This window comes from Paramormyrops kingsleyae, chromosome 1 (genome assembly GCF_048594095.1).
Source record: "Paramormyrops kingsleyae isolate MSU_618 chromosome 1, PKINGS_0.4, whole genome shotgun sequence".
Classification (NCBI taxonomy): domain Eukaryota; kingdom Metazoa; phylum Chordata; class Actinopteri; order Osteoglossiformes; family Mormyridae; genus Paramormyrops; species Paramormyrops kingsleyae.
Genome location: NC_132797.1, coordinates 26,697,501 through 26,713,999, shown reverse-complemented (window position 1 = coordinate 26,713,999; position 16,499 = coordinate 26,697,501). Strand labels below are relative to the sequence as shown.

The window sequence follows — 16,499 nt, the reverse complement described above, 5'->3', positions numbered from 1 at the left end:
ATTAAACATAGCCTGAAAGAGTACTTTTTGTAAACAACGACCTTCTCATAAGACCGGGGAACGAGTGCCCCAAGTGGACAAGCATCACGCTGGGATTTTCTTTGACCCGCTGCTGAACCAGAAATGACACACTGCTTATTTTCCATGCGGAGAGATATTGTCCGAGTTTGTAGCCGTGGTATTTACATTTAAAGTCACTCTGGATATTGACTTCACGCAAAGCACTCAGCTGAAGGTTCATCCCAGGCTTGCACTTGTGGGATCTTCTCTCTAGACTTCATCTGGAGACAATGGATGGGTCTCTGTCCATCTAACACCAATGCACCACCTCCTGCACTCGTGACTCGGTGAGACACATACAGTAGCAGCCTGTGCCAAGGTCACTCAGACACGACGGTGCCACACGTTTCGCGGCGAGTCACTCAGAGGCCAAACTCACACACACATACATAATGGATCGAAGGTCATAGACGCAAAACTGTCGCCGTGTGGGTTTGCACGTAAACAATGGATGTTTCGTAATCGCAGGCTAGGACAATCAGGGCAGATTAATGCATAGGCTACCCTAGGCAGTAGCTTATGGCCCTGGCAAGCATGCAGTATTGGAATGTCCATACTGGTGTCAGCCTAGGGCACCCAGAATAAGTTAATCCACCCCTGAGGTCTCTGATCGGAGCTGATTAGCTGGACGTGATTTGATACACAGGGTCTAACTTTTAATTTCTCGATATTATTCAGTACTCTCCTTAGTCGTGCGCTCTCTCCCTTTCTTGGCGTCTTTGACCCTAGTCCCTTGCGGTTACGTTTAATGTTAAAAAGCTGGGTAGGCATGTAGCCTGTGGATACAGCAGCTCTATTCTGTCAGTTTGGCTTCGATAAGTGGCTGTAGGTCACATAAGGATTTTGGATGCACTTCAACCTGCTGAATCTTCCGCCCCGGGGTTTGTGAAACTGCCGCCCTCCCAGCACCAGCTGCAAATCTTAATGGCTTCGGCTAGATCACAAAGGCCATCTTCAGGTCTGTATCCGCGTGCTAAGCGCACGGTGTCTGTCGGCCACACACATACATGTTAATGCTGAGTCTCTTCAGATGAGCGGGATTCCCTTCCCTGACACGAGGAAGCTGGATGAAGGCATGAATGACTGCAGATGGAACAATCTGCTACCAGCAGCTGGTTTCTGTTCTCCTACAGTGTGCAGGGCAGCGCCGTCTTCATGTTTGCCTCTGCATCACACAGCATGTGTGAATGGCATGTACAGCATTATGTCATAAAAACAGTGTGTGCATGCATAGGAGGGAGGAAGAGGGTTAATAAGACCATGCGGAGGGGAGAAAGGCAGTAAAATCTTTGATTTACAGGGCTGAGCTCCTCTGTGGCGGCTCTTGGATATAGAGGCAGAGAGAGACACGCACTCGCACACACAACGCGTGATTTATGTCATTTTTTTCCCCCCTCCATTGCACCTGGGTCCAATTAGGGCATCGCTCATTTTTCTTTCACTGTTACGGATGACCCCCACCACCCTCCCAGGACAGGTGTTTGTGTGGAGGTGGGGGCTGCCCCTGTTTTTTATTCCTCTGACCCTTTATTATTCCTCTCTCGGGGGGTGGGGTGGGGGCATTATTCTGACAAGAGATTCCAAATGCTCCCCTGTGGGACTGATTGTGCCGATGTAGAAGAAGGTGGCAGGGGGCTGGGGGGGGGGGGGGGGGGTTGTGTTTTGTACTGTAGATGTGGGGTTGGAAATCAAGAAGCAGTCAGGGTAATGCATTCAGGATGATTATGGTGATGCATTTGTGGAAATTACTGAGACAAATACAATTGCAGAAAAAACAACAACAAAAACACAATAAGCAAACACGACGGCATCCTCACTCCATTGTGCTGCAGGTTATTGTTCACCATTAAATTAGCGTCCATTATATTCTTGGCTCCTTTACGTTCTGTCCTGACCGCAGGCCGATGGCGTGCTGGCAAGAAGATGAAAGCGGAGTCCACACCGCTTTGCTCATTCGCCCCTCAAAGCGACGGTGTCTGCACTCGCTGGGCTGCCTCATTTTGGAGGGGACTTTGATGGGGACGGGAACAGCGCTCATTGGCAGCCGTTTGAAGTCCACCGGTCATTTTGAGCTGAGCTAGCCAAGGGCCACCTTTTGTACTGGTGGCTCTTGATTCGAGATTAATTTGAAATGTGTGCCGCAGCTTCAAGCTGAGCCACAAGAATCATTTACTGAGAGGAACCAAAACCAGGCAAGGAATTTATTGAACTACAGATGTAAAAGCCTGCAGGTATGGAATAAATTAAGCTTAATGTATCCAGCAGTTAAATTCATTGTGCAAATAAAATGTTTGATGCTAGAAATACGATCAGATATCATATTGATTGGTCCAAAGTAATTCAGAATACGACAAGGTTTGGAAGGTTGGCTAAATTGTGCTTATTCTTCCCAACATGTTTGTGTGGGTGTGAGATCCTCCAGGAGCAGCACTGAGGAATTCTGCTGGATGATGTTCCCCTGTGTTTTTCTGCAGTGTGGAGCACAATTTACAGTCCAAAGCTTCTAGGGAAGAGTTCCTGGGAATTTAACCAGGAATTATTATAACTGTGTGGTTTTTGGCTAAGTAGTGGATGACAGATGATGGTGGGGAAGTTCTGGATGGTTCCAGACCTTGCAGACCAGAATGTGTGCTGGTTTCCATTCTCACTGAGTTTGACTTAATTAGCCTTGCATGAGCAGCTGGCTGAATTAATTGTAAGATTCAAATTTGATAAAAGTTAAGGCCTTAGCTAGGAATCAAATGAGAATGTTAAGATGAACCTATGATCTTTCCCCCCCATTTTCACTTGTGTGCATTCTTCATCTAAGATAATTTATAACAAGACCAAAGAACATGATCATGATATATTTGGTTGAACTTAAATTGCACAAATTCGTTCAGCCAACAGCAAATCAAGACTAGTTAATTAAGGACTCAGTAGGACTGCAAAATCGCCCAGCCTCCAGGCTGTAAGGTCTGGAGATGGTCACCGCTGATCTTGGGAAAAGAGCTTCTGTGAATAATTTATTCATTGTACACTGATTGATTTTCTTGGACCTTCAAAAGCCTTGAGACATTCTCCTCATTCCCTTAAAAATTCACTTAATTCTAGAGGACAAGCAAAATTTGCTAGTCCTTTTTGGTCCTCTCAAGGCTGAAGACCAAAGGCTGAGGAAGCATCTCCTTCTGTTTCATCAGACACCTGAAGATCTCTGAATAATTTCAGTTTAAAGGGATGGGCCTGCCAGCTGCCACCAATCTGACACTCAGTTTTAGCATATCCAGAATAGCCACCGAAGAATGTCTGCAGATGTCACTTGGAATAGATATAGTGGTGACCTCAGTCATCAATATCAACTCTACTGTCAAGCTATTCCACTGAAATCTGACATTTTCATTCGCCGAAAATTAATTATGCAGGGTGGTAAAGGCAATTTTACAGGTACAGTGGAATGGTTTGCTTCACTGACCCCATCTTCCTCTACCTAGCTTGTGGGTCACAGCACATGGTCAGTAAATCTGTGGTGTCCCTGGAGCTTAAGGGCCTTGCTTAAAGGCCCATGGACATGTGACTGTTCTATCACAGCCAGGGCTTGAACCAGTGATCTCCTGAATACAAGATACTTAGCCCCCTGAACCACTCATCACCCCACTTTCACATGCTTTTGTGTCAATCATTATTTCCAGTAGGTCTCTATCGCTGGTTAACACTGGACCTAGGCCTAACATGACTGAAATGAGGAATAACTTGTTTTTGACTTCAAAGCCAACTGGTAGCCAATGAAATTGCCAGTTACTCAAAGGACTCCAAGGGATGTTCCTCCATGGCTTGCTCCTTCATATCAACCTCTGATGTTTTCTCCAGTGGTTTGCAGGTTAGCAGGTACCATGTTAGCGTACTGCAGGGCGGTACATGAAATCCAGCTAACCGCTTAAACGATAATGGTGATCACATAGACATGGAAGCTCACCAAGGGGTAACTCAATCGAGCAGTAACTTTATATTTACTAAAGAATGCCTTTTAAAGCTGCAAAGCATATTACAGTAGGCTTTCCAAAGGAATCTGGAGGCTTAAATATGGGGGAAAACTTAAAAATTTTCCCTCAGGGTAAGAGAAAATCTAAAGCATTTTGGTCTCAACCACCTGCGGATCTACGCTATTATTTCCATTTAAACGGGGAGATGGTGGAAGAGCTGGATTGTGGAAAATGCTGAGGCCTCCATTAGGAATGAACAACCAGCCTAAAGCAGAGCATTGCTCCTTTTCCGATCTTGTAAGATAAGACCAGTGGGAGGTTGAGGATGGGAAGAAATCTGAACATCGATCATGGTTAATGCAAGATACAGGGTGTGATTATGCTAACAAACGGGGTATATTATTTCTAACAAAGCTGACAGATTTTAGAATATTATCAAGGGTGGATCTAAGATTATCCCTGAAAGTCTCCTCATAATCTTATCAGTGGTGACAACCAGTTATGGGAAGAAAGTCATATATAAAATCACAGGAAAGGCCAGGAAGCCAGAAAACACAAAGAAATAGAAAGGACTGTGAGATAGTAGGATGCTCATCAGTACCAGAGGCCTGAATCATAAACTTCAAGAATTTAACTAGTATAGTTATTGGATTTAAATGGAAATGAGATGCATAAATTATTGCCGCACCGGCTCCACAATCAGTAAAAGTAGAGCCTTGATTGAAGGAGGAAATCAGTACAAAAGCGCAAATGAGTGTTATCAGGCCTAAATCGATTTCATGATCACTTAACAGAACAGCAAATGCATTGACTGATTTGTCTGAGTCACAGATGATTTGAAAAGGACCTTATTGAAGTTGAAGGTACTGGAGACCAACGGAAAGCCAATGACATTAAAAGTTCAAACTTGGAGTATAATCTGGAATTTTTTTAACAGTAAACTACAATTTGAGAAGTCTTTGTAGAGCTTGATTAAGATGCTTAAGCAAAAATAAAGGTAGTTATGTTAGTGAGATGATAATTCCTTTAGCAACCAAGGCACCATAGGCCTGGACAATGCAGTACAAAATAAATACTTTAAGTCAATGAAATGTCAGATGATTTCAACACGGGGTCACCATTCCAGCACAACCAACGATTGTTCCAGCAGAGAACTCCTGAACCCAACATGGCTGACCGTGGAGGAACAGAACGAGCGTTGCAATCAGGCTCATATCTTCAGAGGATCACCTTCAAAAGACACTTCCAACAGCCCAAGCATGGGCTGCATTAGTCTTTTATCCTTTCAGACACTGCATGCATATAACTGAAGAACTTTCAAAGCTTTTCTTCACTGAAGCACCCACTACACTCCTTTAGGGAGATCTCGTTTTGATCTTTACAATTAAAAATTACAACTACAGGCTTTAGTAGTTTAGAAAAATACTCTTAAGTAAGACTAAGAAAATGTAAAATTAAATACATATCTAGATGCTAATGATGATGGCTGTTTCAAATGACAATTTGAAAACATTTTAAAAAATGTGGGAAGCATCTACACAAAACTAGGATATCGAGGACTGTGGCTGAGATGTGGTGGCATTTATCCAGAGAGCTGTGTCCGTATAGTACAGCCCTCAGATAAACTGTACAGAAACTTGGCAACGTCTCCCCGTTAGCTCATCACTCCACCATGTTCTCAAAAACACCACTTCAGCAGAAAAAAAAAAAAAAAACATAGAATCGCTGTGCCCAGACACCAAGCGTAACAAAATGTCAGCCTTTATTTTTATCCCCATTAGAAACATACAGAATATCAGAGTCATTATCAAACAGAAAACAGCTTGAAGACGCTGATCTCATTGCCGCTTTGAGATGCCTGGACATCTGCGTACAGGACGACACTGTGGCATTCTGAGCCTAGCTGGAGAGGAGCGCGCACCTGCGGCACAAGGTTCTCTTAGCAAACAGCAGTTAAAAAAAACAACAGGTAAAAAGTATGAACGGTACCTTAAATCACCTTACTTTTTTATTTAGTTGTAAATCCACTGGAAAAGTGCATAACTGAGTGGAAGTGCGGATGCCGGAGGCTAAAGTCTCCGTTTGGAATGAACACCTGATACTGGGGGGCCACCTGACCCCCCAGGATTGAAAACAAGACTACACACACATATTATTCAACTGGCCAAGCCAATGGGACTTCAATCATCTCTGAGTCCACATGTTTTGCTACTGAATTTCAACATACCACATTCCTTCAATTAACATGAAGAATTTTTTTAATATATGTATAAAATAACACTCAGAGTGACATTTTTTGGTTAAGTATTACTCTCTAATTACTCTACATATGGCATTAACTTCTCTCCCTACATAGATTGGGGGGGGGGGATTTTCCCAGCAGTGACTGTTCATTGGCTGTGTTGTATGCCAGTCGGCATGCTGACCACCAATGCGACGCTGCCCTCGGTCTTGTCCCACCTCTGCCCCACCAGAAAGGCTGCTCTGCTGCCCGTCACCCAGTACATCCCGGTCAACGCCAGACCATCTTTGGGGTCAAAGTCCCCTGGCGTTCAGGAAGATGTTCTTCTATTCGTCGTTGTCTAATGGACACAGGAGGGGAAAAGAGAAAGTATTAGTGTTTTTATTCTACTCTCACGTATCCGGCCATGTTGTAGGTAATCAAATCAAATGGCCTTTTATTGTCAATTCACTATATGTCCATAACATACAAGGGAATCGAAATGCTATTTCTCTCTCCTCTTCGCAGAGCAATATAAAATATAAAAGTATATTATATAAAATATAAAAGTATATTTTATATTGTATATTTTATAAGTATATTTTTATATTGCTCTATGAAGAGGAGAGAGAAACAGCATTTCGATTCCCTTGTATGTTAACTGTGAAGCAGGCGCGATTCTAGGAGGGGCCATAATTCATACAAAGGGACCAACCTTATCTATACCCAATGATATGTTTTTAACTGCTGAGTGACGAGGAAGAGGGCCGACCAGGAGCTTTCAGCAGGGGCCAGTGTCCCTGTGGCCCCACCCCTGTGGTTAAGGTTTTAGCTATTAGGTCAGTCAGCTAATGAGCTGGCTGGGACCCGGAGTTGTGTCACAACAACAGAACATAACATCTAGTTGAGGTAAGAATTTTTAAAAAGTTAGCAGGAAGTTGTCAGGTGGCAGCTACAGCAGCAAACCCCTGGGGGCCAACCCAACAGCTGTGGCCTGTCAGCAATGAGGAACAGGCAGTCGGTGCTACCTGCTAATGCTGCCCCAGCTGCTACCTGTGGGGGGGGGGGGGGTGTGCTCTTCCAGCTGGCTAGCCCCTGATTAACCATAGCCCTGCGCATGGGGAAGCAGCGCATCATCGAGGATGCACCTGCTGACATTCTTCAAACCACAAGGCTTTGTGAGGGGTGGGGCGCCGGTCGAAGACACCTGAGGCTTCAATTTGGGAGGGGGGGGGGCTAGTATGAGCTCGCTGTTGCATCTAGCTAAAATCCACGTTCGAAACCTGAGCTGCAAATGCTAAACGATTTCTTAGCACGAAATGGCTCGGTGGCAGTGCAGCCAGTGAAACGCACATCAGTCTCGCTTGCCTCAAACGTCAACCCAAGAAGTGGGGGATCAGCCACATCTTATGCCCGTTCGCAGCCGCCTGTGTAGCAGCGAGGCTCCATTTTCACAGACACGGACCCTTAAGGGACGGCTTCGTATTAAACCCGTCCCAAGACTAATTAAAAGAGCCGCGAGCCATTACGTATGTACGGGATCGGGTAGATTAAATTAAAATCAGCTTTATCAGCTTATTACCCATTTGGTGCCTTGGGAACGGTCTTCCGTCTGAACGAGCTAGTTACCAAACAGGACGATTAAGCAGCTTGACACGAATTGATAGCAGGGGTGCGGGGAGGAGGAAATGAGGACACTGGGCTGGTGGGGGTAGGGGTAGGGGGGGTGCTGGGACTGAACAGAGCTGTAGGTGGAGCTATGGAGTGTTAGGATAACTTTGCATGTGGGGAGACAGCAGGGATGCTTCTGAGGTGCCGGGTGGGGGGGTGGACTATCGCTGACGGGATGCAGTGCATCTACTGCCCGCAGAGAGGGGGGGAGCAGGTGTTGATGTCAAGATGAGCAAAGAGGACTGCTACCCCGGAGAGTAGAGCTGAGAGATGGGCCGCTATCTTAATAGCGTGGCGAGTGCACGTCTGGCTGTTTCCAGCATCTCTAGGGGCTTTCGGCACGGGAACAACACTCTACTTATAACCCAAACCCACAGCATCATTGTCCTTGTGTCCTCCATGATGCTCCCGTGTGGTCGCCGTAATGAAACAGGACGCCCATGCTGGGTCGTTGCAAAAAGGAAAACGGACCTGCTAGCTGACGGCTACAGGACAGTCCCGGAAGGAGTGCTACTTTTAATTCATTTTTCCACCGTTTGCAAACCCGAGCTGGAATTTTATGCCAGTTCCATTTAGTGTACTTTCAGGAGCTTCACCATGAGAGGGAACCTTAAGGCTGTTCTTTTGTTTTATATTAATAAAAAGAACCATGTTGTTGCACACACAAACACGCACACACAGGCACAGGCACACACACACACACACACACACACACACACACACACACACACACACACACACACACACGCGCACACACGCACGTACATGTAGGGTAAACATATCCTTATGGGGACCGCTCATTCATTTCAATGGGAAAAATGCTAATGCTAACTATGACAACCTTAACCCCTACCCAGCCCTAACCATAACCATAAGTAACCTAACAAGATACAAGAGTTTTTTAGTTTTTTCATAGCACTCACCGATTTTTATAAAATAGAGTTTTCCCTTATGGGGACCAGGAAACCGGTCCCCATAAGGGAAAAAAAACGGATATTTATCACGTTATGGGGACATTGTGTCCCCATAAGGATAGGTAAACCCGCTCGCGCACACACACACACCCTTCAGCGACACACCAAGCTTCACCTTAAGGTTTGTAGCCAGTTGGAATTTCTGTAATTATATTGGCAGTGAGTTCAGAATTACTTCATTGGGTTGTGGGGTCACAACATCTCTGTAGAGTTTTGTTTTGCTTGTTATTATCATTGGAGATCTGGGGGTGGAAAAGGAACACTGTCAAAACTGGTGCAGGAGGGAGGAGGGTGGAGGTGCAGTTGCGCCGAGCGGCAGTGACCGGCTCCATGCCCCCCTTGAAATCTTGGGGGAGACACACAGACTCACGGCCGCACCAGAAACAACTAGAGGTCGGGTTTTGCTGTTCTTCACAATTAGGCCAGGCTTTCAAGGCTTTCAAGGCTTTTCCAGCCCCAGGCGACTGCTGGCTCGTCCGTGGAGGAGGACACTTGGGCTGAATCAGCACGATGCAGCATTTCAGGGTTGGCACGGCAGTAGACAGTTATGTTCTGATGTGCTCTTCTGCACACCCCCACCCCCAATAGCCATGGTGACGTTTTGTCTCTCTCAGCTGATAAATATTCTCTCTCACCTTGGTTTACCAGGAGGCATAAGAGGGGCCATACTTCATATGGGAGGGCAACCTTATCGTTAGCCAGTGATAGGTTTAGAATTTCTGAGTGACAGGAATAGCCAATCAGCTTTCAGCTAGGGCCAGCGCCCCTGCAGCTCCACCCCTGACACCACTGTTCCAGCAGGATAGTGTTTAAGAATCACAGACTTAGGGGACAGCGTAGCACTGATCAGGGCGCATTCAGAATGTGTTAGAGACGCAGCCATGTGATTAAGAGACCATTTTGCTGTGTCGCTGATCAGGAGATACGTTTGCTGGTAGCCCTGGAGAGGCCTTGAGCCCTCACCCTCTTGGTAGGCCCCGTCGGCCATCACCAGGTGCAGTATTTTGGGGTAGAGGTGCTGGTGCTCACTCCCCAGGACACTCTGGAGCATGCTGGAACCCAGGTCGATGTTCTCATCTTCGTCCTCGTGGATGGCCTGCGTGCCAGATGCAGACAATCAGAATACAGTACTGTCATGAGACCAAGCTGGCAGGGCCTCTGGTGGGGACCTAGACACAATGACTGCTTACGTCAATCTAAAACTGACTGCACTACTCCTGCAGATATCCGAGATGTAACACAAGCTGGACTGAGGCTATTGAGGTTGAGATTTGGGTGTGACGGAGGTCTGGATGGCAGAACCAGACCTTGATTTTGTTGTAGGCCTCTACGAAGCATTCAAAACCCATCTCCTGCTCCAGCTTGAACCTGAGCTCTTCTAGGCGGCTGAAGATACTGTCCTGGTGGTCGGTGTCACTCTCCTGCTCTTCGTCACTGTTGTCTGTCCGAAGAGTATGCAATAAAACACCACACAACAATAAAAAGGGCTGCAGTAGTATGTTGTATATAGTATAGTTTATTACATTATAGAGATATGCAACTACTCTACTGTAGTATTAGAGTACGTAGTATAGTTTATTACAGTATTGTGACATGTACCTACAGTACTGTAGTAGCTTAGTGCATATAGTTTATTGCAGAAAGTGGTACCCGAGTGCTGATTAATAATCTGATTGTACTATGCTGTAGAATAATGATGTGTTTACCTCACTGTAGTAATATTATATATAGTATAGTTTACTACAGAGAACAGTACCTGAGTGCCACTCCTCGTTCAGCTCATTTTCACTGCTGGGAGGGTCCTCGTCTGGGCCAATGCCGTTGCTGAGCAGCCCCTGAGACTCCCCCACCTGTTCCTCAGGTGGACTACCCGGAAAGCCGGCCTCCTCTTCCTCACTGTAGTCCTCACTGGGCTCCCTCAATAAGCGCTCCATGGAAGCCCTGAGCTGCTGGAGGTCCTCATCCCCATCTTCATACACACTGGAGACACACACACACAGACACACGATGAACAAATGTCATTGCAATGTGAGGACTCATACATGCACAGCACTTACATGTCCTCGATCTCCGCATGTTCCTCCACTTTCATGGGCCTGATATCTTCGATATCCAGGTTGTCTTCGGCCGCTACCACGCCGTTCAGCCCTTGGCAGTCCTCGAAGGTCCTGAAGAGCTTGCTGAGGTCTGGGAGTGAGCAGGTACGCAGCATCTGCTGGGGGAAGTGGGGCATTGTAGGTCACATAAAACGGAGCAGATTCGACACGAAGAAACAGAAGACAGACACTGACTCGTAGTATCTGGGCTGAGAAGAAAAGCTTAAGATATGGAATCAGAACTGCTCAGATGGGCAGTAGATTTGCAAGATCTCCATGCACCAGGACTGAAATGCCTCGACTAAAAACATCTGACTAGATTATGCAGCAGCTGGTACACCCCAGAATACTCACAATGAAATGAAAAGAGTAAGATCAACTGGCAGTAGAGACAGCAGCCTGACCTTTGGGTTATTGGCGTCAAAGAGGCCGGTGGAGAGCCCAATGAGCAGCGCGTCCTTGCCCCTGGGCCCAGAGGGCGACACAGAGCGGGACCATGAGGGTATTGAATCATCCTGGGAAGACTGATTTGATAAAGCAGCCAAGGCAGTGATGGGCCGGCGTGCGGGAGATGACAGCTTGAGAAACAGGGGCTCCTCAGGTGTGCCCTCTGCACCTGAGGGCAGCAAAAAAATAATGCTTGGGAAGGCCATTGCATCAACAATATAATTCTACAGAAATGCGAACCCCTAGCTTGAATGGGCTCCCCAGAAATGCTAATAGATATGCTAATACAACACAACATAATATGCTAATAGGGTAACCCTTCATACCAGCAGATGTTACAACCCTACCGTGATGAATTCATGCATTTTAAATACTAAACGACACTTAGGAGTAAAACAAAACTGGACTGAAAAGGAAATGCAAAAGAAAAGGGAGGCCACATGTGTATTGACCTTGATTCTATCGGCCTCAGATGTTTTCACCCCACAGGGTTGCTGATATAGGAAAACTGTCAGCCACAAGTATTTTAATTAAAGAGGCAGCAGCAGAAGCCCCTGAGACTCCATTCTTCAAACAAGCCATCATTACGAAGATATTGCATCTCAACATACCATCTTAAAGCGATACTACATCACCTTAAAGCCGATTGGACGAAATGCCAAAGACAGACACTGCTGGCTATTAAGGCATAAATAAATAATTTAATGACTGCATGCTGCAATGATAAATTTTGCAATAAACTCCCCAACAGAGAAAACTTGCTAGGAGTCTGTCTGCTGACCTGCAGAGTCTGTGTGTGAACACTGCTTCTCCAGGCTGGAATCTAGAGGTGGAACACTGCCCTCTGCTGAGCTGGAATGGAACACAAAAATGAAAAATAAAAGCACAATATTCAAATGCCCACCTGTTTTCTGAAAAGAAATGAAGACTTGCCAAGTAATAAATCCTCCCTGATAAAAATTCAGTTGATCACTACAGTAAGAACTTCAGAAGCTAAAGCACCTTTGATATGCAGAGATTTTTAAAATGAAAAGGTAAAATGTACAAACAAGTGAAATCTCTCTTTCCTCAGTAAGGAGACATGTCTGACTAATGTACTCTACACCCCACACTCACCTGGGCTGGGGGGGCTGTGGGGGGGCCTTCTGCTCCCAGGCCTGCACTACTTCAGCTGGGGGGCCCAAGGCCTGTTTTGGACACTCCTCCACCTCCAGCACCTCCACATCCTCATCCTCATCTTCATCCACATCCTGTGCTTCTGCTCTCCCCACACACAGACACACACAGGATCCAGGTGAACATACCATAGCGATATGGGATCTCCATAGGGTCACCACCTCCATCTGCACTACAGCAAGTTTCCTGTGTGTAGCATTCATATCCTGCACCTCAGACCAGGTGAGTCTATCCACAGGATTTGTTAGCAAACCCTGAGAGAGGCACAACCTCACAAATAAAACGCTTTTTAAACTTCACCTACTTTTTCAAAAAACATTTAACAGTTTGGGTTCTGTCACTTTGGAGTTGGGTTTGTCAATTACAGCAAAATGGGAGGAAATGGGATAAATAGTGTATATGAGTGTGTGAGTGTGTGAGTGAGAGAGGGTCTGTTACAAAAGACAGACACTTCACCTTCTCCTGCCATCACAGGTGTGACTAAGGTAGGTTCTTCAGCTCCTTCCTCATCTGGTTTGGTTTCCTGCTCCCCCTGACCTCCAGGTTCTGAACTCTGACCTGGAGACCCGGGACTCGCTAATGCCGAATTCGCCAGTGCGGCTTCGGTAACATCAGCTAGGCTGTCAGCTTTTTGGCTTTCTGCAACGAAATGTTCGATACGTTGCTCACACAGCAATTGGGGGGTGTGGAGATATTGCAAATGAGGACAAGCATGTTGCAAGCTCAATGAAAGCTTTGACGTGTTTGCAAACCATCACTGCAGTCCTGACCTGTGGAAGACATGTTTGACTGGACGCTGGAATCCATCAGGGTGAGTGGCTGCAGCTCTGCCTCCTGCAGAACCTTGAGCACCTGGGTGTCTGGACTCCGCCCCCAAGCCCTCCTGGGGACCTCATCCAGCCCCACCGGCTGAATCACCTCTCCTGCTGTTATCTCTACAGAGACAGATGGGCAGAGCCTTTCTGAATGAGCCACTTACAAAGATCCAGGGGTTGTAGTTCAGGGCCTGGACCCTCCCAGGGACACTAACAAATCCACAGATTGGCCTATTCTGGCATCACTCACCATCAGAGCCAATGTAGGTCTCCTCCAGAGTCAGCTGGGCTACAGGGATCAGGGGAGGATCCCCAGGCTCCCACTTCCTCCTGTCCCCAGCAGATGTCACTCCGTCCGAAGGGGAGGCAGCCTCAGAACCTGCCAAAATCGGGTAGAAAAGTAAAAAGTACTCAGAACATGTAATTAGTGTTGAGGAGAACAGGTCTCCCATAATATGTGTAGTAAATGGTCACCAGCAATTACAGTCATGGCCAAAGGTTTTGAGAATGACATAAGTATTGGTTTTCACAAAGCTGCTTCAGTGTTTGTAAATATTTTTGTCAGATGTTTCTATGGCATACTGAAGTATAACTACAAGCAATTCATATGTGTCAAAGGCTCTGGCTTGCTGTCAATCAACTTCTGGGCCAAATCCTGACTGATGGCAGCCCATTCTTGCATAATCAATGCTGGGAGTTTGTCAGAATTTGTGGGTTTTTGTTTGTCCTCCCGCCTCTTGAGGATTGACCATAAATTCCCAATGGGATTAGGGTCTGGGGAGTTTCCTGGCCATGGATCCAAAATGTCGATGCTTTGTACCCAGAGCTGCTTAGTTATCACTTTTGCCTTCATCATGTGCTCCATCATGCTGGAAAAGGCATTGTTCATCACCAATCTGTTCTTGGATGGATGGGAGAAGTTGCTGTCGGAGGATGTTTTGGTACTATTCTTCATTCATGGATGTGTTCTTAAGCACAGCCTGCTGCCATTCCTGAGCAAGCTCTGCACTGGTGGTGCCCTGATCCTGAGGCTGTATCAACTATAGGAGACAGTCCTGGCGCTTGCTGAACTTCTTGGGCGCCCAGAAGCCTTCTTCACAACAATTGAACCTCTCTCCTTGAAGTTCTTGATGATCCGATAAATGGTTGATTTAGGTGATCTTACTAGCAGCAATATCCTTGCATGTGAAGCCCTTTTTGTGCAAACCAATGATGACTGCATGTGTTTCCTTGCAGGTAACCGTGGTTAACAGGAAGAACAATGATTTCAAGCACCACCCTCCTTTTAAAGCAGCCAGTCTGCTATTCAAACTCAGTCATCATGACAGACTGGTCTCCAGCCTTGTCCTCATCAACACTGTCACCTGTGTTAACAAGAGCATCACTGCAATGATGTCAGCAGGTCCTTTTGTGGCAGGGCTGAAATGCAGTAGAAATTGGTTTTTTGGGATTAAGTTCATTTTTACAGCAAAGAGGGACTTTGCAATTAATTGCAATTCATCTGACCATGCTTCATGACATTCTGGAGTATATGCAAATTGCCATCATGAAAACTGAGGCAGCAGACTTTTAATATTTGTGTCATTCTCAAAACTTTTGGCCACAGCTGTATGGTATGTGATAAATGATTCTCCACTGGCAAGCATGGAACAGATAATGAAATACAGTGACCACAGCTTGCCTCCATAAGGTACCTCTTCAGCCTATGGACCCACAAACCCACTGAGCAACATAGGGAAATCACCAGCAGAACCAATGCCGGTCTCCTCCAGGGTCTGCTGAGCCACGGAGATGATGGGTGGAGATCCAGCCTCCCACTTCCGCCTGTCCCCAGCAGAGGGCACACCCTTCTCCTCAGCTGGATTACTGTGCACTGTGGACAAATCGAGACCCTCTTGGGGAGGAACTGGCTTATCTTCCTCTTCTTCCTCCTTGGAGGCAAAGCAGTTGGTCTTCAGGTTCTGGTTCAGCCTGCGTAGGATCTCCCGTTTCTCGTTCTGACATGACACAGAGAAGCTCAGAAACATCAACTCCTTCCACCAAGCGTCTGCTTCCAGCTGAGCCTAAAACGCCTCTGCCATCAACACTCAATATTTAGTCTTCTAAAGCTTTTCTAGAAGATGCCAGTGAACAAGTTCAAATCAAACCCAGGGCATGTGCTAATGTCACATGCTATAAGTGGTCATTAGATGGTAATATGAAAAACACACACATAGTGGTGTTTCTGAATAGACAAACTATTGGGCGGATTGATAGGCAGATAGCTGGTCATCTTTAGGTTCAGATCAGTGTTTCTCAACCCAGTCCTCGGGGACACCCAGTCAGTCCATGTTTTTGCTCCCTCCCAGCTCCCATCATACCTGAACCAATCAATGAAGAACACTGAATACCTGGTACAGGTGTGTTGGAAGCTGGGAAGGGAGCAACGATGTGGACTGTCTGGGAATCCCTGGCGACTGGGTTATCCAAGATCATCAACATCCCTACCTGGAGATCCAACCCATCTGGCTTCGATGGCTCCATATCCTCTCTCTGCTGGGTCACAGGCTCCTAGAAGGGTTGTCATTGATTATGAAGAACATGAAATGACATAAGACAACTACTACTAAAACAAACATGGCCAATATAACACATGGACTCACCACGCCCACATCTTTCAGGGCAGCAGTCATGGAGATGACAGGGGCAGCTGGTCTGAACTGGGGGACCACTCTGACTGATGGGTCCTGCTGAGGGGGGCCACCCTGTGGCCCCGCCCCTGGCCCTGGTTCCACATCTACCTTCACTCCCCGGGCTGCTAGCTAAAGATGAGCACAGCAGAATGACTGGGGCTTCTCAGGTTGAATTTCCACCCTCGGTCCCATCAAAACTTGACATTAATCCTGGTAACAAGCTCAGCCACCCAACTACATGTGAATGTGATGATTCCCTGAAGATGTGTCAGAGAACGTGAGAGTATCAATCCATGGGAGGTGGACATCTGAGTCGGAGAGTGCGACCCAAACTCTAAGGATGGAAGCTGTGCGACAGGCTGCAGAGACACCTTAACCCTGATGTGAGGAAATAAGTGAGTGCAGATC

The 16,499-nt window shown here is 46.4% G+C and overlaps 1 protein-coding gene across 10 annotated transcripts in view; it reads right to left on the bottom strand.

Annotated features, from left to right (window-relative positions):
* Positions 1-5,764: 5,764 nt before the first annotated feature.
* nek1 (NIMA-related kinase 1) overlaps positions 5,765-16,499 on the bottom strand; it is a 29,084-nt gene continuing 18,349 nt past the window's right edge. For 6 of the 10 annotated variants that reach the window (XM_023823755.2, XM_023823762.2, XM_023823761.2 and 3 more), the window contains 14 exons: positions 16,062-16,220; positions 15,907-15,969; positions 15,164-15,416; positions 13,670-13,798; positions 13,375-13,539; positions 13,061-13,243; positions 12,545-12,686; positions 12,210-12,280; positions 11,386-11,597; positions 10,943-11,100; positions 10,642-10,865; positions 10,193-10,326; positions 9,849-9,981; positions 5,765-6,601 (listed from right to left, as the gene is read on the bottom strand). In XM_023823755.2, coding sequence (XP_023679523.1) covers positions 6,588-6,601; positions 9,849-9,981; positions 10,193-10,326; positions 10,642-10,865; positions 10,943-11,100; positions 11,386-11,597; positions 12,210-12,280; positions 12,545-12,686; positions 13,061-13,243; positions 13,375-13,539; positions 13,670-13,798; positions 15,164-15,416; positions 15,907-15,969; positions 16,062-16,220 — 2,040 coding nt within the window. In that variant the 3' untranslated portion in view covers positions 5,765-6,587. Of the gene's footprint in view, positions 6,602-9,000; positions 9,128-9,848; positions 9,982-10,192; positions 10,327-10,641; positions 10,866-10,942; positions 11,101-11,385; positions 11,598-12,209; positions 12,281-12,544; positions 12,687-13,060; positions 13,244-13,374; positions 13,540-13,669; positions 13,799-15,163; positions 15,417-15,906; positions 15,970-16,061; positions 16,221-16,499 lie in introns of all 10 variants that reach the window. The other 4 variants (XM_023823760.2, XM_023823763.2, XR_002839724.2 and 1 more) reach the window with 3 other exon arrangements.